This window comes from Oncorhynchus mykiss, chromosome 24 (genome assembly GCF_013265735.2).
Source record: "Oncorhynchus mykiss isolate Arlee chromosome 24, USDA_OmykA_1.1, whole genome shotgun sequence".
Classification (NCBI taxonomy): Eukaryota; Metazoa; Chordata; class Actinopteri; order Salmoniformes; family Salmonidae; genus Oncorhynchus; species Oncorhynchus mykiss.
In genome coordinates this window covers 14,847,740-14,868,832 of record NC_048588.1, presented here as the reverse complement: position 1 = coordinate 14,868,832, position 21,093 = coordinate 14,847,740, and the positions used below count along the sequence as shown (strand labels likewise).

Below are 21,093 nucleotides of genomic sequence, written 5' to 3'. Positions count from 1 at the left end.
GATGCTGAGTAGCGTTCTATGCTAGCTATCCTCCTGGATGCTGAGTAGTGTTCTATGATCCTGAATGCTGAGTAGTGTTCTATGCTCCTGGACGCTGAGTAGTGTTCTATGCTACTGGATGCTGAGTAGCGTTCTATGCTAGCTATGCTCCTGGATGCTGAGTAGTGTTCTATGCTAGCTATGCTCCTGGATGTTGAGTCGTGTTCTATGCTAGCTATGCTCCTGGATGCTGAGTAGTGTTCTATGATCCTGGATGCTGAGTAGCGTTCTATGCTAGCTATGCTCCTGGAAGCTGAGTAGTGTTCTATGCTAGCTATGCTCCTGGATGCTGAGTAGTGTTCTGTGATCCTGGATGCTGAGTAGTGTTATATCCTCCTGGATGCTGAGTAGTGTTCTATGATCCTGGCTGCTGAGTAGTGTTCTATCCTCCTGGATGCTGAGTAGTGTTCTATGCTCCTGGACGCTGAGTAGTGTTCTATGCTCCTGGATACTGAGTAGTGTTCTATCCTCCTGGATGCTGAGTAGTGTTCTATGTTAGCTATGCTCCTGGATACTGAGTAGTGTTCTATCCTCCTGGAAAATAAGTAGTGTCCTATCCTCCTGGATACTGAGTAGTGTTCTATGCTCCTGGATACTGAGTAGTGTTCTATGATCCTGGATGCTGAGTAGTGTTCTATGCTCCTGGATGCTGAGTAGTGTTCTATGCTCCTGGATGCTGAGTAGTGTTCTATGCTCCTGGATGCTGAGTAGTGTTCTATCCTCCTGGATACTGAGTAGTGTTCTATCCTAGCTATGCTCCTGGATACTGAGTAGTGTTCTATCCTCCTGGAAACTAAGTAGTGTTCTATCCTCCTGGATACTGAGTAGTGTTCTATGCTCCTGGATGCTGAGTAGTGTTCTATACTCCTGGATGCAGAGTAGTGTTCTATGCTCCTGGATACTGAGTAGTGTTCTATGCTCCTGGATACTGAGTAGTGTTCTATGATCCTGGATGCTGAGTAGTGTTCTATGCTCCTGGATGCAGAGTAGTGTTCTATGCTCCTGGATGCTGAGTAGTGTTCTATGTTGTTGGATACTGAGTAGTGTTCTATGCTAGCTATGCTCCTGGAAGCTGAGTAGTGTTCTATCCTCCTGGATGCTGAGTAGTGTTCTATGCTCCTGGATGCTGAGTAGTGTTCTATGATCCTGGATGCTGAGTAGTGTTCTATGATCCTGGATGCTGAGTAGTGTTCTATGCTCCTGGATGCTGAGTAGTGTTCTATGCTCCTGGGTACTGAGTAGTGTTCTATCCTCCTGGGTACTGAGTAGTGTTCTATACTCCTGGGTACTGAGTAGTGTTCTATACTCCTGGATGCTGAGTGGTGTTCGCTACAGCATACTTTCATCGTCGGTTTTATTGACTCTCACCTTAAACTGCCCTTAACAATTTCAATTTCAATTTCAAACAAGAGTCTTTGGAGAGGATCAGCTTGAGCAAAATGATGTGTAGTATCACTCATTTACAAAGTATAGTATTCCCTGACAAATAATAGTATTTGTGGAACCTGGGTCCAGCGACTGTCAAGCCAACACCTTAACTGTTACACCAACAGGTTCAAACCTCTTGGCTTAACGGTTAATGTGTTGGCTTGACATTCGCTGGATCAGGATTCGGGTCCCGGTCATGGCTACCTTGCGAATTCGCTACAACATTCTTCCATAGTTGGTTTCATTGACTGTCCCCTTACCTGCCCATAATTGACCCATTTTAAGCTACAACTTCCGAGTCTGTTGGAGAGGATTAGTTTGAGCAAAGTGAGGTGCGGAACAGTTCCTAGCATTTTCTACCTGCAGCAAGCCTAATGGATAGTGCTGGATAGAACCCCCCCCCCCCCCCCCCACACACACACACACACACAAAAAAACAACCAAACAACTGGCCCTGCTCATAATGATAGGCACATCATTAGTAATGATCTGTTTATTTGGAACAGCACAGTGTTATCCATTGACCAGATGCCAGTACTACAGTAGTATTGGTTTGGCTAGCTGACATACAGAGATCTCCAGTCTAAAGTATAGCTGCTCACCAGACAGAGGGAAGTTTCCAACCCCTTGGCCAGGCCAGAGGGAGTCTTGGTTCTCCTGTATGTGCGTGGGAGAGTGGAGATGGTTTTGCTGACTGTGCCTCATCAGGGCATGTGTGATCTCATGCCTGGCTCGTCCCCCCACTCTTCCTCTTCTCTGTGTTTCCAGGGGCTAAGTTCAAAAGAACTTATGGCAGTCAGCCATGAGCCATGAACTCTCCTCATCTGGCACCGTAGCCAATTCCCTCAAACTCAAATCTGGACCTCGAAGGCAGTTCCACTGCGTTTTTTCATAGTTTCCCTCTAACCAGAGACTGATTTAGACCTGGGACACCAGGTGGATGCAATTAATGATCAGGTAGAACAGAAAACCAGAAGGCTCCGGACCTCTTAGGGTAAGAGTTGAATACATCTGTCCTATATAGTGCAATACTTTTGACCAGAGCCCTATGGGTCCCTATGGGTCCTGGTCAAAGAGGTGCATTATATAGAAAATAGGGTGCCATTTGGGACATAGCCCCTCTCCTCGTACGGCAGGCCTTGATATGCTCTGTTTCCCTCTGCTGACTCTTACTGAGGGATGATAGCTCTGTTTCTCTCTGCTGACTCTTACTGAGGGATGATAGCTCTGTTTCCCTCTGCTGACTCTTACTGAGGGATGATAGCTCTGTGCGTGCGTACACGCTTGCGTGCATGTATGTCTGAGGGAGGAGCCGGGGATGACAGCCCAACACACTGTAGCCTCGTCGTCTGTCGCTCTGAAGGAAACAAGCCACTGTAAACCTCACTCCATCCTGCCCTCGACCCCCCTCTCTCTCCAGTCAAACTGTTGATTTAGACAAGGCTGTCTTGTCCTATTATGGACCCAGCTACAGTGCCTTGCGAAAGTATTCGGCCCCCTTGAACTTTGCGACCTTTTGCCACATTTCAGGCTTCAAACATAAAGATATAAAACTGTATTTTTTTGTGAAGAATCAACAACAAGTGGGACACAATCATGAAGTGGAACGACATTTATTGGATATTTCAAACTTTTTTAACAAATCAAAAACTGAAAAATTGGGCGTGCAAAATTATTCAGCCCCCTTAAGTTAATACTTTGTAGCGCCACCTTTTGCTGCGATTACAGCTGTAAGTCGCTTGGGGTATGTCTCTATCAGTTTTGCACATCGAGAGACTGAATTTTTTTCCCATTCCTCCTTGCAAAACAGCTCGAGCTCAGTGAGGATGGATGGAGAGCATTTGTGAACAGCAGTTTTCAGTTCTTTCCACAGATTCTCGATTGGATTCAGGTCTGGACTTTGACTTGGCCATTCTAACACCTGGATATGTTTAGTTTTGAACCATTCCGTTGTAGATTTTGCTTTATGTTTTGGATCATTGTCTTGTTGGAAGACAAATCTCCATCCCAGTCTCAGGTCTTTTGCAGACTCCATCAGGTTTTCTTCCAGAATGGTCCTGTATTTGGCTCCATACATCTTCCCATCAATTTTAACCATCTTCCCTGTCCCTGCTGAAGAAAAGCAGGCCCAAACCATGATGCTGCCACCACCATGTTTGACAGTGGGGATGGTGTGTTCAGCTGTGTTGCTTTTACGCCAAACATAACGTTTTGCATTGTTGCCAAAAAGTTCAATTTTGGTTTCATCTGACCAGAGCACCTTCTTCCACATGTTTGGTGTGTCTCCCAGGTGGCTTGTGGCAAACTTTAAACAACACTTTTTATGGATATCTTTAAGAAATGGCTTTCTTCTTGTCACTCTTCCATAAAGGCCAGATTTGTGCAATATACGACTGATTGTTGTCCTATGGACAGAGTCTCCCACCTCTAGCTGTAGATCTCTGCAGTTCATCCAGAGTGATCATGGGCCTCTTGGCTGCATCTCTGATCAGTCTTCTCCTTGTATGAGCTGAAAGTTTAGAGGGACGGCCAGGTCTTGGTAGATTTGCAGTGGTCTGATACTCCTTCCATTTCAATATTATCGCTTGCACAGTGCTCCTTGGGATGTTTAAAGCTTGGGAAATATTTTTGTTTCCAAATCCGGCTTTAAACTTCTTCACAACAGTATCTCGGACCTGCCTGGTGTGTTCCTTGTTCTTCATGATGCTCTCTGCGCTTTTAACGGACCTCTGAGACTATCACAGTGCAGGTGCATTTATACGGAGACTTGATTACACACAGGTGGATTGTATTTATCATCATTAGTCATTTAGGTCAACATTGGATCATTCAGAGATCCTCACTGAACTTCTGGAGAGAGTTTGCTGCACTGAAAGTAAAGGGGCTGAATAATTTTGCACGCCCAATCTTTCAGTTTTTGATTTGTTAAAAAAGTTTGAAATATCCAATAAATGTCGTTCCACTTCATGATTGTGTCCCACTTGTTGTTGATTCTTCACAAAAAAATACAGTTTTATATCTTTATGTTTGAAGCCTGAAATGTGGCAAAAGGTCGCAAGGTTCAAGGGGGCCGAATACTTTCGCAAGGCACTGTACCACTGGAACACTGGAGATCATGTGGAAATGTTTTTCTGGTTTGCAGGGGGACCGCTGATGAAGAAGCACAGTTGGACTTAAGTTCCAAGCCACCAAAGACTGAGCAACAAGCAACCATTATTCAAAAACCATTACTCTGGAAAAAAAGAAACTAAACCCCCAACTACCATCATCCAGACATGAGTTAGTGAGTTATCTAGGATCAGCATCATGCAGGGTCAGCTCACTGGGCACAGATATAAATTCCACATCTAATTTTGTTAAAATATCTTGGGAACAACATTGATTCAACCAGTGTGTGCCCAGCTGGAGTGTTCATACAGCATAATGCTTTCTACAGAGATCTGTAACCCACAATTGATATTTCAGTTTCACAACCATGTAAGGTCTGGTCCACTTCAAACTGGACACCCATCTCGTACTATAGCCTACTTCATGTATCATTGTATTTGTATATTTAGCATTTGCTGCATTTCTACTGTTTAGAATTTCTGCAGCTGAAGACAGTGGAATAGCATGCTGTCCAGTGGTGTACTTGTAAATCACGCTGCCTCACGTCTGCCACTGGCTCAGAAAAGGCTTACTTACATTTGACATTTTAGTCAGTTCTTCTTCTTAATCAGTGGAATACACCCTGTGGCATTTACTGGCATATCATAAAGCAATGTCTGTGAGTTCTCCTCTCTCAACAGTACCTCTGGCTCTGCACAAATTGAAGCATACTTGTTCTGCTTTAACGAGTCGTGTCATGGTTCATGAGGTGTGAGATTATGAAATGGACTAGCTAGGTGGTTCTAGAGTACGTCCCAAATGGCACCCTTTCCCCTTTATAAAAAGTAGTGCGCAATATATAGAGTAGGGTGCCATTTAGGACCCAGATAGTGTCTTCTGTGTTTTTTGTCTATTAAAACAAGGAAGGACTCTGCTTATAGTAAATTCATTTAACTTTGATGCCAACTTGGTGCCCATGTGGTACTGTTTACAGTTTGAATACCTTTATAGGAGCTGATTACCACTAAAGAGAGAGATGGAGAGTAGTTACGGGGCCTCTGGGGTTTCTCAGAGTGGATAAATCAGACTTTCACTGTACTGTAACTCTCACTCACAGTCAAAGTGTGCACAAACACACACACACACACACACACACACACACACACAGATACACTCGCTCTCACGCACACACACCCATGAACACACACGCTCAGACATGCTGATCTACAGGTTAAGGCCCTTTATATAGTTAACAGCTGCAGGTTGGATTTCCGCCTCTTTATAACTTAATAATTCTTCGTAGTAATTTATAGCTACTGTGTCCTGTCCTGTTCCCATTCAATTAGAGTAACAGAACTTCAATTCAAATCAAATCAAACTGTATTTGTCACACAAATACAAATGCGCCGAATACAAGTGTAGACTTTACTGTGAAATGCTTTACTTACAAGCCCTTAACCAACAGTGCAGTTCAAGAAGAAGATAATATTTACCAAGTAGGCTAAAATAAAAAGTATTAATAAAAAGTAACACAATAACAATAATGAGGCTATATACAGGGGGCATCGGTACAGAGTCAGTGTGCGGGGGTACAGGCTAGTTGAGGTAATCTGTACATGTAGGTGGGGGCGAAGTGACTATGCATAGATAACAAACAATCTGTGAGTAGCAGCAGTGTACAAAAGAGAGGGGGGTCAATGTAAATTGTCCGGTGGCGATTTTATGAATTGTTCAGCAGTCTTATGGCTTGGGGGTAAAAGCTGTTGAGGAGCCTCTTAGTCCTAGACTTGGCGCTCCTGTACCGCTTGCCATGCAGTTGCAGAGGAAACAGTCTATAACTTGGGTGACTGGAGTCTCTGAGGATTTTATGGGCTTTCCTCTGACACCACCGATTATATAGGTCCTGGAAAGCAGGAAGCTTGGCCCCAGTGATGTACTAGGCCGTTCGCACTACCCTCTGTAGTGCCTTATGGTCAAACGCCGAGCAGTTGCCTTACCAGGCAATGATGCAATCGGTCAGGATGCTCTTGGTGGTGCAGCTGAAGAACCTTTTGAGGATCTGGGGACCCATGCCAAATCTTTTCAGTCTCCTGAGGGGGAAAGGTTTTGTCGTGCCCTCTTCATGACTGTCCTGGTGTGTTTGGACCATGATAGTTTGTTGGTGATGTGGACACCAAGGAACTTGAAACTCACATCAACTTCACATGTTGATACAAGTCTCAAAACATCTAACAGCTGCCTGGGTGAACGAGATTACAAAACATCAGAATTTGAGACAGTCCATGTGCAGAGGTGTCATATGAATACATGGGATATGTCCCATTTGGCACCCTATTCCCTTTATAGTGCGCTACTTTTGTCCAGGGCCAATAGGGCTCAGGTCAAAAGTTATGCGCTATGAAAGGAATAGGGTGCCTTTTGTAATCTTGTCCACCCAGACAGCTGTTAGATGTTTTGAGACTTGTATCAACATGTGAAGTGAAGTTCTGTTATTCTAATTGAATGGGAACAGGACAGGACACCGTTACTACAAATAGTTATTAAGATATAAAGAGGTGGAAATCCAACCTGCAGCTGTTAGCTATCGTCTGAAAGCATCAGTCTTCAATACAGTTCATGTGTACTGCAGAGGTGTCATACAGATAGATGATGATATCAAACAGTTTCTCAGCTAACAATTCTAGGGAGCGAAAAGGGATTTGTAATGTTCCCATAATGTTTGTGTCCAATGTTCCATTAGTTAGAGGAACATTCTATCTATGTTAGCAAAAACCTCATTTTTTTGCACGGTTTGGTGTTAGAGTTAGGAGAACATTCCCTTAATGTCAAAAAGAAAATATCAATAACGTGGTTACTATGTTATCAGAATGTACAATAATAATGTTCTAGACACGAGTCATGGGACGCTGCAAGAACATTAATGTGTCTAGTTTTCTGTGGGTTAGGAGAATATTCCATCAACTCCCCCCCCCCCCAAAAGTTCCTCCAAACATACCATGTTCTATTTGACAAGAACCCTTTTCCTACAATTTCCGTGGCCCAGCGGAAAACAAATTAACATCATTAAAAAATCCTCATCAAAATACGCCTGTTTAAGCTACACTCTTAGAAAAAAAAGTGCTATCTAGAACCCAAAGGGGTTATTTGGCTGTCCCCATAGGAGAACCCTTTCCACAGAGGGCTCTACATGTAACCTAAAAGGGTTCTACCTGGAACCAAAAAGGGATCTTCAAAGGGTTCTCCTATGGGGACAGCCAAATAACCCTTTTGAAACCTTTTTTTTAAGAAGGTAGAGACATCAGTTTTTTTTGCATGGGCTGCATCTCAATCCACTGATATCTCTCTGGCAGAGTTAAAGCAATGTTTGTCAAACCATAAGACAATTCCGAAAGTAAGTCTTCTCGCGAAAAGATCTAAAGCGTCTGAATGTTTTGGCCTACCCCTCTGTGGTAGAAGAGACTCACCACGCTGCTCTCTGTTTTGCTCTTCGACCCCCACAAGCATCAAGGAACTTGTCTGAACTCGATACAGCCTCTTCTGACAGCTTGGGCTACAAACTAATATATGTCTCTCACAGACACACTACTGCACATATCGGATGTTTTGCTCTAGGATGCCCACAAGCCTCACAAGACTCATCTGAAGGTCCCCAGTACCAGTTTAAAAAATGAATGGAAATACACTGAACAAAAATATAACGCAACATGTGAAGTGTTGGTCCCATGTTTCATGAGCTGAAATAAAAGATCCCAGAAATGTCCCATATGCATAAAAATCTTATTTCTCTCAAATGTTGTGCACACATTTGTTTACATCACTGTTCATGAGCATTTCTCCTTTGCCAAGGTAATCCATCCACCTGACAGGTGTGCCATATCAAGGAGCTGATGAAACAGCACGATTATTACACAGGTGCACCTTGTGCTGGGGACAATAAAAGGCCACTCTAAAACATGCAGTTTTGTCACACAAAACAATGCCACAAATGTCTCAAGTTTTGAGGGAGTGTGCAATTGGCATGCCGACTGCAGGAATGTCCACCAGAGCTGTTGCCAGAGAATGTAATGTTCATTTCTCTACCATAAGCTGCCTCCAACTGTGTTTTAGAGAATTCGGGCAGTACGTCCAACCGGCTTCAGAACCGCAGACCATATGTATGGCAACGTGAGGGCGAGCGGTTTGCTGATGTTAACGTTGTCATGCCATTCATCTACCGACATCACCTCATGTATTAGCACGAATAATACATGGCCCTATGTCGCAAGGATCTGTACACAATTCCTGGTAGTTGAAAATGTTCCAGTTCTTCCATGGCCTGCATACTCACCAGACATGTTACCCATTGAGCTTGTTTGGGATGCTCTGATCTACGCCCCTACCTTTTGTTTTTACTGTATCTGTGACCAACAGATGCATATCTATATTCCCAGTCATGTGTAATCAGTCCAGAGATCAGGGCCTAATGAATTTATTTAAATTGACTGATTTCTTTATATGAACTGTAACAGTAAAACCTTTGAAATTGTTTTATTTTGCATTTATATTTGTGTCCAGTATATTTATGGAGATAGTTCAGTGTCTAAAATAAGGGTTTGAATACATGTCAAAAAATTTATATATAGTTTCCTGATCTTTCTTGTACTGTATCTCTCAGATATAGGACAAACATTTCAGAACAAACTCTCTCATTGGGACCCCAAAGGGTGCACATTTAGGTTTTTGTCCTAGCACTATACAGCTGATTCAAATAATCAACTAATCATCAGGCTTTGATCGTTTGAATCAGCTGTATACTGTTAGGGCAAAAACCAAAACGTGTTCCCTTTGGGATTCTGAGGACCGAGTTTGGGGAACGCTGCTCTAGAGGGTTGATGACTTAAAGTTGTGGGAATGTTTGTTGTTAGCTGGGTTGTAATGTCATGGAGTTTAATTAAAGAGCCTCTGAAAACCTAATTAGGCCTGTTCTGTGTTTGTGTCTCTGTGATTACGATGGCTTTTAAAAGCTGTTTAATTTAGATGAAAGATTACAGTGCCATTTCCTCCCATCATTTCCCCCCCAAGTCATTTCTAATGAGCTAGTCTGTTACAGTTTCCACACAGCCCATTCCATAGTTTGTGGTTAAATTTCATAACCAAGGTTTCCAACTGCTTATGGATTTGATCGCAACGCGCTACTTCAAGACCCAAAACATAATGTCTTAGAGCTTAACCAAGGCTGATTCATGGACTAGAAGGCGAGACTAATAGTTTAGTTGCAAAGGGGCAGGGTCCTTGGTAAATGGTACCCTATTCCCTACAAAGTGCATTATATATGGAATAGGGTGCCATTCTGGAGGCAGACATTGTTTATGCATGCATACAATGTGGTAGCGTTACCCTGGAGGCGTGCTGGCCTGGGCCCTGGGACCACATGGCCTTATGGGTAATAAAACAGATAATGAGGACCATGTGGAAACATCTGAACACACACACACATACACACACACAGGAGCATGAAACAGCCTTTCTATAAAGACATTAGTGATGATTCAGCTGAAATATACTAAGATGAACTCCAGGATAAATATACGATATGCTCTGTTGTACTGAAAGACCTTCTAGAACACTGTAATTACATGGGATGTGGGGATCACTGTTTATGTACCCCGACTCTGAATATTCAAACAGAGGATAGGGTATGTCTCTGTATCTAGCTTGTGACCTGTCTGTCTGTCTGTGTCTGTGTGTCGTCTCTGTCTCTAAAGCGTGATCTGTGTGGGATGTCTCCATCTCTCCCTCCTTTCTGTCTCTAACGTGTGTGTCCCTGTGTTGTCTGTAGGACGGTGCTGTTTGAGTTTATGCGTGATCTATCTGTGGTACATTGTCTATGTCTCTGAACTTGGTCTATCAGTGTCTCTCTATCTGTAGGACGGTGCTGGTGCTGTACGAGTGATCTGTTTATGCGTGATCTGTCTGTGGTACATTGTCTATGTCTCTGAACTTAGTCGATCTGTATCTCTCTGTGTATAGGACGGTGCTGTATGAGTGCTGTCCAGGGTACATGAAGCTGGACGGAATGAAAGGATGTCCTGCAGGTATGTAGCTACAGTCGGTTACAGTATATGTAATGTTATAGGGTACAAGATACGCAGTGTATTTTTGTAGTGCACTTAATGTTATAGTGTACTTCAAAGGTTAAACAAGAGGTTCAACGAAGACATACCAAGGGGTATTACGTTTTCTCATTAAATTCACGAGTCACAATGCCACACCAACATAAAGATTCCGCTGGCACATCGTCCTACCCCTGCATGTTTCCTTTTAGCTTCATCCGTCTGTTTTTGGGGTTCTTTAGGGTTGTTAGAGTTGTTTCAATGAGACTTGTGTGCACCCCAAATGCCCCCCTATTCCCTATGTACTGCACTACTTTAGGGCTCTGGTCAAAAGTAGTGCATTGTATAGGTTATAGGATACCATTTGGGATTACCCCCGGTATGTAGGGAGATGCAATCATCATGGTACCTTCTATTCCCTGTTCCACAGTGGCCCCTATAGACAATGTGTATGGTACCTTGGGCCTGGTCAAGGCCATCTCCACCCAGGAATACTCTCACATCTCCAAGCTGCGGGAGGAGATAGAGGGATCTGGGTCATACACCTTCTTCGCTCCCAGCAACGATGCTTGGGACTTGTTAGAAGAGGTAAGTCAGGATAGGTGTCATCTCTTACAGCTGGAAAATTCAGACAATAGTTTTAAGTCAGACAATAGTTTTAGGTTTTTTAAGTGCCAAAACCATTCTGTGCTCGTGATGTGACCAGAATGTGTGGTTGATTGACCTGAACCCTACAGTAGGTTGCTGTAAATCTTTGTCATTACTTTATGTTTAGCATTTATGTTATCTTAAGCCTTTCTATTCTGCATTTCTTTAACAGGAAGTGCGTAGCGCGTTGGTGAGCAACGTGAACATTGAGCTGTACAATGCTCTGCACTACCACATGGCTAACAAACGCCTGCTGACCAAAGACCTGAAGAACGGCCTGGTGGTCGACTCCATGTACAACGACCTGGGACTCTACATCAACCACTACTCCAACGGGGTGAGCATCCCACTAGACCTACACCACATCATCTCCTGCATCCCAAATGGCACCCTACTCCATTTTTAGTGCACTATTTTGACCAGCGCCCATTGAATTAATTGGAAATCCGATTGTTTCCATGCCATGAGATAGGAAAGTTGCCATCATGGAAAGCTAAGGCTTTATTGTGTGCAGGTAGTTAGTTGTTGAAGGCTGTGTTGAGTGCACATTGGAGAGTTAAGAACAGTATGCTGTTGTGTGTTGTGTGCAGATACTGACTGTGCTGTGCATGTCCTATGTGGTGTGTTGTTATGTATGAAGATCGTGACGGTGAACTGTGCCAGGATTATCCATGGCAACCAGGTTGCCACCAACGGGGTGGTGCACATCATCGACCGTGTCATCACTGCCGTGGGCAACACCATCCAGGATGTCATCGAGGTTGACGATGACCTCACCACTCTCAGTGTAAGTCTTCTCTTTTGCCCTTTCCTACCTTACCTTTCTACTTTTCCTTTCCTACCTTTCCTTTCTACTTTTCCTTTCCTACCTTTCCTTTCTTACCTTTTTCATCTATATCTGTTCTCCTCTTTTCTCCTTTTCTCTTCTCCTCTTGTCTTTTTCATTCTATTTTATTCAATTTATCGATTCATACAGTATTAATGGAGCATATGTTGGAGGATATGATGTGTTTTCTCACTGCAGGAAGTGGCTCTGGCCTCAGGCCTGCTGGACAAGCTGGGACAACCCGGCCAGTACACCCTGTTCGCCCCCACCAACGATGCCTTCGCGAAGCTGGACTCAGACGTGCTTCAACGACTGATGGGTGACAAGGGTGTCCTCCAAGGTAAGCCAAACCGCTGAGCCAGGCTTCAGAGCTCCCATCACCTCTCTGGAATGCCTTCTAGAAATACAGAGAGCAGCTCACAGGAGAGTACTTTAAATCAGAGGGGAGACATAGAGACTTTATATAGATCTCCACCCTCAGGCCATATCCGTGTTTAATGAGATGAAGGTGCAGGAAAAGTAACTCAATGGTTCCCGCTCGCCATGTTTGCAGGGCTGAGTAACCGCAGAGGTTTTCCATGTAAGCGCTTTTTCATACTTAAAAAAATGGAGCCAACTAGTTACAGTCTGTGCTGTGGATTTGTAATCCTCAGGCAGTTGGCAAACTGAGCGTTCACCACAGTTGTGAGAGTGAGTAATGAAAAAGAAAAGAGCTCTTGTTTCAGATGTTGGATCACATATGGCCTACGAAATAATGGCTTTTGAGACATACACTTTCATATGGTGAAGCTTTTTGATAATTTGACAAGTTTACAATCTAAACATTTACCGTCACACTATAATTTATGTCTGGTTGGCACTCCCATTATAAAACACTCTAACTTGTTCAAAACTATTTCCAAAAAGGTGTCGTTCTTATGGTGCTAAACACCACAGGGCAGGAAGCAGAAAGCAGCTGGCTCTGCCTGTGTCCGAAATCGCAACCTATTCCCTACATACCCTACCTCATACGGCTCTGGTCAAAAGTAGTGCACTATTTAGAGAATAGGGTGTAATTTTGGGACACATCCCAGTCAAAGGGTTGGGACTGGAAAGGTTCAGAAGGTTCAGAGCATTAGGATGGTTGGCAGTGGGGTGATGATCCCTAACGTCCCTGAGCTGTGAGATCCCTGAGCTGTGAGATCCCTGAGCTGGGAGATCCCTGAGCTGTGAGATCCCTGAGCTGTGAGATCCCGTCACTTCACACACAGTAGTAAAACTTTCTCCCTGCACTCACTAGTCTCCCAACACCAGGACCCAAGGGATCTAAGGGATCTCCAGGTCTCCCGAGTTTCATAGTCTGCGTCCCATATGGCACTTGATTCCCTACTTAGTGCACTACTTTTGACCAGGGCCCATAAGGATCTGGTCAAAAGTTGAGCACCTAAAGGCCCAGTGCAGTCCAAAACAATATTTCCTGTGTTTTATATACACTCAGTGGCCAGTTTATTACCTAAACCCATCTAGTACCGGGTCTAAAAAGTTGTTCAATTCGTATCAAGGGACATAACGTGTGCCAGGAAAACATTCCCCACACCATTACACTACCGCCACCAGCCTGCCTGTATCATTGACATCAGGCAGGATGGGGTCATGGACTCATGCTGCTTGTGCCAAATCCTGACTTTGCCATCAGCATGAGGCAACAAGAACCGGGATTCACCGGACCGGGCAATGCTTTTCCACTCCTCAATTATCCAGTGTTGATGATCGCGTGTCCACTGGAGCCACTTCTTCTTATTTTAAGCTGATAGAAGTGGAACCTGGTCTGCAATAGCCAATCGGTGACAAGGACCGCCGAGTTGTGCGTTCCGAGGTACCGTTCTGCACATCACTGCGCCGTTATTTGCTCGTTTGTTTGTCGCACCATTGTCTCCAAACCCTAGGCCGTTTCTGAGATACTGGAACCGGCACACCTGGCACCGAAAATCATACCACGTTCAAAGTCGCTTAGGTCACTTGTTTTGCCCATTCTAACGTTCAATCGAACAGTAACTGAATGCCTTGATGCCTGTCTGCTTGCTTAATATAGCAAGCCACGGCCACATGACTCACTGTCTGTAGGAACAAACTATTTCCGTGAATGGGGTGGTGCACCTAATAAACTGTCCAACGAGTGTATGTTTCCATATACAGTATTTTGTTAGCTAACGTTAGCTAAACGGTTAGCATCTCTATTTAGCACAACATACAGTAGCTACTCCACCGAATCTCGACAGCTAACAGGCAGCTGCTTCGTTCAAAAAATGAATCCATTGTGGTTTCTTTATGTTGCTATCTACACTAGTCATTTAGTTGTGGCCATCTGGTTAGTGTCAACAAGGGCTTATTACAAATTCTAGCTAGCAACAACATTAGCGCGGTTCTTACTATTGGCCATATCGTAAAAATGTATGAAAACAAACATTTGCTTTTTGGTCTTTATTTAAGTTTAGGGTTAGGCATAAGGTTAGCAGTGTGGTTAAGATTAGGTTTAAAATCACATTTTACGAAGAAAAATTGTGGAAATAGGCGGGGTTTATGACTTTGTGGCTGTGGGAACTAGTGATGACATAATCCCATGCATAGGCACCTCTACTACCATTCATTTGTATTGGTTACATTCAGAAGAACCCAGTAACACTTGTGAAGGATGTAGAGTAAAACGAGTGTCTCCCCTTTCCACAGTGAGGTCAAACTAGGTTGTAGCCCAAAAGGTTGGGACGCTACAGACAGAAGTTGGCAGATCAGTGTTACCGACTTCAGACGTGTCCAGCAGGATGTATTCATGAGAAGACCGATTTTCGGGAAACACCACTGTAGCTCGGCCACCTTTCACCTCAGATGTGGAAGGCCGACAAATGTGATGCAGTAGATTGAGATGGAGCCAATGCAAAATATCTCTAGCTTAAACTGACAGGTTTTGATGGTGATTTTTTATATTATTTAGGATTAAAATGACGCCTGGCTAGTACAGTATATGAAGTCAAACACACTTTTCCCGGGATGCTGGTCCAGTCTAGTCCGTAATGTAGTAACCCAACCAAATGAAAATGCTGTTAATCAATAAGGATATACTGTATGTAGGAGTATCGGAGTGTGTGGGACCGATTTACACTTTTCTCCTCTCCTCTCTCCTCTCTCCTCTCTCCTCTCTCCTCTCTCCTCTCCCTCCAGCTCTGCTGAACTTCCACATGCTGAACTCTGTCCAGTGTTCAGAGGGCATCATGTCCGGCCAGACCTTTGAGACCCTGGAAGGCCACAACATCGAGATTGGCTGTGACGGGGACAGCCTGACGGTCAACGGCATCAAAATGGTGTTGAAGAAAGACATTGTCACCGCCAACGGAGTCATCCACCTCATCGACGAGGTCCTCATGCCTGACTCAGGTTAGCTCCCCCATCTTGACCCACCTAATAATTATACATGTCATTTGTATAGTGCTTTCATTTCAGAGCTGTGCTCCTAACACACAGTTTTTTGCATTTGCATTTGTTTGTTGGAATGTAAATGGCATGAACTGTTTTCCCGAAATACACACCACCTTTATTTAAATCTCCCTTTGCTGTTACACTATTATACAAGTCAGCCATACACATAGGCAAATAGATGGAAACAATGACACAATGACGGCAAGACTAAAATAAAATCTGAAAACTGAATAAGTGTAGATGTGTTGATCTTTCAGTGGTAGAGAAGCTTTTAATGGTGTTGTCTGTGTCCTCTAAGCCAAGCAGGTGATGGAGCTGCTCACCCCTTCCCAGTCCACCTTCAGTGACATGGTGTCAGAGCTAGGTCTTTCTGCAGCCATGGCAGCTGAGGCAGAATACACACTACTGGCTCCTCTCAATTCTGTCTTCACTGGTGAGTACACATCTTGGCCTCGCTCAATTCTGTCTACACTGGTGAGTACACATCATGGCCTCGCTCAATTCTGTCTTCACTGGTGAGTACACATCATGGACCCGCTCAATTATGTCTGTAACACATCCCTCGTTCCCCTTAAATACTCTTGAACGTCCTGAACTCTTTCCTTTCTTGGTCCTCTTCCTCTCTCTAGCTCCTCTCTCTGTCCCCCTCTTCCTCTCTCTAGCTCCTCTCTCTGTCCCCCTCTTCCTCCCTCTAGCTCCTCTCTCTGTCCCCCTCTTCCTCTCTCTAGCTCCTCTCTCTGTCCCCCTTTTCCTCTCTCTAGCCCCTCTCTCGGTCCCCCTCTTCCTCTCTCTAGCTCCTCTCTCTGTCCCCCTCTTCCTCTCTCTTGCTCCTCTCTCTGTCCCCCTCTTCCTCTCTCTAGCTCCTCTCTCTGTCCCCCTCTTCCTCTCTCTAGCTCCTCTCTCTGTCCCCCTCTTCCTATCTCTAGCTCCTCTCTCTCTCCCCCTCTTCCTCTCTCTAGCTCCTCTCTCGGTCCCCCTCCTCCTCTCCATAGCTCCACTGTCACTACTTTATCACTCCTCTCCTTCTTTCTCTCCTCTCAACAGGTGGGTAATGCACACTGAGCTCCAAACTGTGACATTAGTCATGCTGTCATGCGGACTCACTAGTGAGCAGTATACTATACATACTGCATACTGGTCTCCTGGCTGCTGGAATGATTAATAGCTGGAGCTTTATGCCGCGCAAACCCTAAGAATACATAATTACCCCTGCGCACACACATACACAGCATAGGAACATTCTAGACCTCACAAGGCGTGGGGAGAGATATATCCTACCTGAATCCAACATTTGTAACGCATGTGTGATAAACTGAACCAAGGTATATTAATCAGTTGTATGATACACTAGCCTGCTGCATGCTGTAGGAAAGGAAAGAGTCCCAGGCTGGAATAGCTGAGTTACGGCTTATAAATTCCTCCACTAAATTGTTCTCTAATTTAGACTCTACATGATTGGCCCATTGTCGACGTACCGTACTGTACAGACCAGAACAGCTCTATTTCTCAGACAGCACTTGTTAAAACGTCCTCTGTTATTAGAGCCATAGTTTCCTCTCTGGAGGAGGTAGCTCTTCTCCCAGCGGGATATCAGTATATTACGTACGGGTAATGCAGACTGGAACAGTCACTGTCTGTGTCCCAAATGGCACCCTATTCCGTATATACAGTAGTGCATTACCTTTGACCAGAGCCCTATGGGAATAAGGGAATAAGGTGCAATTTGTGACGCAGACACTGTTCCAATGTGGCTGATCAATCTGTCTGTGGGGAAGCTACAGAACCCGGGAGATTTCCTGGAAAATAAGGTTGACGTTTTACAATTGACTAGACCAGCAGACTGCATTATTAACCTATATTATGACTCATAATGACGATAATAATCACAATGGAACTTTTTTTATGGTCTTCGTCCTAGGAAAACCTTTGATCTACATTCTTGCGAAATTTGGGCTAGCTCCTAGAAAACGTATTGTTTACAAACAGATGTATTGTAATCTTTTGATCTGTACACGTCTGAGTTTTGCCCAATACCGCAAGATCCCCTGCATTTGGCTGTAGTTTATTGTGTCTTTTTGTTTATCTAAGTATGCTATTAACCATGTAGTATATACTGTACTGTATATACAGTGGGGAGAACAAGTATTTGATACACTGCTGATTTTGCAGGTTTTCCTACTTACAAAGCATGTAGAGATCTGTAAACAAAATTTAGCACAGGTACACTTCAACTGTGGGAGACGGAATCTAAAACAAAAATCCAGAAAATCACATTGTATGATTTTTAAGAAAATTAATTTGCATTTTATTGCATGACATAAGTATTTGATACATCAGAAAAGCCGAACTTAATATTTGGTCCAGAAACCTTGTTTACAATTACAGAGATCATATGTTTCCTGTAGTTCTTGACCAGATTTGCACACACTGCAGCAGGGATTTTGGCCCACTCCTCCATACAGTCCTTCTCCAGATCCTTCAGGTTTCGGGGCTGTCGCTGGGCAATACGGACTTTCAGCTCCCTCCAAAGATGTTCTATTGGGTTCAGGTCTGGAGACTGGCTAGGCCACTCCAGGACCTTGAGATGCTTCTTACGGAGCCACTCCTTAGTTGCCCTGTGTTTCGGGTTGTTGTCATGCTGGAAGACCCAGCCACGACCCATCTTCAATGCTCTTACTGAGGGAAGGAGGTTGTTGGCCAAGATCTCACGATACATAGCCCCATCTATCCTCCCCTCAATATGGTGCAGTCGTCCTGTCCCCTTTGCAGAAAAGCATCCCCAAAGAATGATGTTTCCACCTCCATGCTTCACGGTTGGGATGGTGTTCTTGGGGTTGTACTCATCCTTCTTCTTCCTCCAAACACGGCGAGTGGAGTTTAGAGCAAGCTATATTTTTGTCTCATCAGACCACATTACCTTCTCCCATTCCTCCTCTGGATCATCCAGATGGTCATTGGCAAACTTCAGATGGGCCTGGACATGCGCTGGCTTGACCTTGCAAGTGCTGCAGGATTTTAATCCATGACGGCGTAGTGTGTTACTACTGGTTTTCTTTGAGACTGTGGTCCCAGCTCTCTTCAGGTCATTGACCAGATTCTGCCGTGTAGTTCTGGGCTGATCCCTCACCTTCTTCATGATCATTGATGCCCCACGAGGTGAGATCTTGCATGGAGCCCCAGACCGAGGGTGATAGACCGTCATCTTGAACTTCTTCCATTTTATAATAATTGCGCCAACAGTTGTTGCCTTCTCACCAAGCTGCTTGCCTATTGTCCTGTAGCCCATCCCAGCCTTGTGCAGGTCTACAATTTGATCCCTGATGTCCTTACACAGCTCTCTGGTCTTGGCCATTGTGGAGAGGTTGGAGTCTGTTTGATTGAGTGGGTGGACAGGTGTCTTTTATACAGGTAACGAGTTCAAACAGGTGCAGTTAATACAGGTAATGAGTGGAGAACAGGAGGGCTTCTTAAAGAAAAACAGGTCTGTGAGAGCCGGAATTCTTACTGGTTGGTAGGTGATCAAATACTTATATCATGCAATAATATGCAAATGAATTACTTAAAAATCATACAATGGGATTTTCTGGATTTTTGTTTTAGATTCCGTCTCTCACAGTTGAAGTGTACATATGATAAAAATTACAGACCTCTACATGTTTTGTAAGTAGGAAAACCTGCAAAATCGGAAGTGTATCAAATACTTGTTCTCCCCACTGTATATTCCATGTATATCACCCTTCCAGACGAGGGGCTAGTTTCTGAAAAACGTGTTGTTTACAAACAGATTTAATGTAATCTTTTGACCTCTTACAATGTATATATATGAAATATCTCATCCACCAGATGAGGTGATGGCCATTGACCAGAACTTTCTGAAGGTGATTCTGGAGAACCACATCCTGAAGGAGAAGATCACTCTGGGACAGCTGTACAACGGACAGCGCCTGGAGACTATCGCCGGGAAGTTCCTCAGAGTCTTCATCTACCGCACAGTGAGTCTCTGTGTGTGTGTGTTTGAGTGTGTGTGCTGGTATGCGTGTGCATACAGTATGTGTGTGTTTGTGAGAGAGAGAGTTTGTGTGAGTATACAAATGTGTGTGTGTGTGTGTGTGGGTGTGTGCATGTGTGCGTGCGTGCAAGTCCATCTCTTGTCTCTGAACAGCTGGTCAAACACAATGGCTGTCTGCCATACAACACATATCCTTTTCACTGGGCTATCCATCTGCTGGACTGACTAAGAGTCTGTTAATTCAGTAGCTAGTAGACTATTCATTTCCATGTCTTATTAAGGGCTACTTCAGCAGATGTTCCAACTCAAATTTCAGTTTTAAAGATGCTCAAAAAAGACGTTAGCTGCCTAGAGAACCAATTAGCCTAGCTGGCTAACTATCTGGCTAGCTAACTAGTTAGGTGCTTATGCTAGCATACCAAAATGCCCACATAGGTCATAATTTTGCGAAAATTAGGATATTAGGACTAGAGTTACATCATCAGGATAAAAAAAAGTTTTCACTTAAGTGGTTCTTTAAGCTGTATACCCTGTGTCCTGTCTGTCTGTAGGCGGTGTGCATAGAGAACTCCTGCCTGGTGCGCGGCAGCAAGGAGGGCAGTAACGGAGCCCTCCACCTGATGAAGACTCTGATGAAGCCAGCTGAGGCCACCATGTTCCAGATCCTCACTGACAACGGAGGATTCAAGTAAGCTGCTTGTGGACTTATAGGCTGTGTGTGCTTTAGCCTGGTCCCACATCTGTATGAGCTTCAGCCAATGAAATAGTCAGATAAGTTAGCTCAAGCTCATACAGATCTGAGATCAGAATAGTTGAAGGATCAAGGGGCAGATGAAGATTGTTCCGATTTTGTGGCCAACTCATGAATATATTGTATATTATACAGTGTTGGATTTGGAGTACAATCCTGTCTCACCCCCTACTCCTGCTTGAGAAAGGATGTTCTTCAGCCAACCCAATAGCCAGAGAGTCAGAGAGTTCACTAATCAGACAGAGTTCAATCAAATTTATACAGACCTGGGAGCAGGCTGGGAAATGTATTAAGAGTTTATACAGACCAGCGGGCCAGCTTCTTTCCAAATCATGTACACCTCTTGCGAGTGATCTTTTCATCTAAATAATACCAAGGATCTCATCACTGAATAGGATCCTTTTCTATAGCTCAATCGGTTCGTACGGGCGGTCACATGTGTTGGTAAGGTAGAGAACACTGGTTAAAGCCCAGTCAGAGACAAGTTCAGGAACGAGTTCTATATGCTAAGCTATCACACTGGCACCAGTTATATCTACCCTCAGTGGTTGTCATGAGAGCCAGGTAACTGTTTCCTTCATCATGTTTTGGTTGTAGGATCTTCCTGTCACTGATGGAGATGGCTGGTCTGACTGACCTGCTCAAACAGGAAGGAGAATACACTCTGTTCGCTCCCAGTGATGAGGCCTTCGCTGGTGTCAGCGACAGTGACATGGCTCTGCTCAGAGGTTGGTTCATCTCTCAGACTCTCCCTCTCTCTCCG

At 44.2% G+C, this 21,093-nt stretch overlaps 1 protein-coding gene across 2 annotated transcripts in view; it reads left to right on the top strand.

Moving 5' to 3' along the window:
- LOC110503830 (periostin) overlaps window positions 1-21,093 on the top strand; it is a 34,355-nt gene that overhangs the window by 4,694 nt on the left and 8,568 nt on the right. The window contains exons 4-13 of one of the 2 annotated variants that reach the window (XM_021582380.2): window positions 10,564-10,628; window positions 11,077-11,234; window positions 11,467-11,631; window positions 11,923-12,081; window positions 12,319-12,460; window positions 15,316-15,528; window positions 15,869-16,003; window positions 19,414-19,562; window positions 20,131-20,267; window positions 20,928-21,058. In XM_021582380.2, the coding sequence (XP_021438055.1) occupies window positions 10,564-10,628; window positions 11,077-11,234; window positions 11,467-11,631; window positions 11,923-12,081; window positions 12,319-12,460; window positions 15,316-15,528; window positions 15,869-16,003; window positions 19,414-19,562; window positions 20,131-20,267; window positions 20,928-21,058 (1,454 nt within the window). The remainder of the gene's footprint in view (window positions 1-10,563; window positions 10,629-11,076; window positions 11,235-11,466; window positions 11,632-11,922; window positions 12,082-12,318; window positions 12,461-15,315; window positions 15,529-15,868; window positions 16,004-19,413; window positions 19,563-20,130; window positions 20,268-20,927; window positions 21,059-21,093) is intronic. The other variant, XM_021582381.2, reaches the window with a different exon arrangement.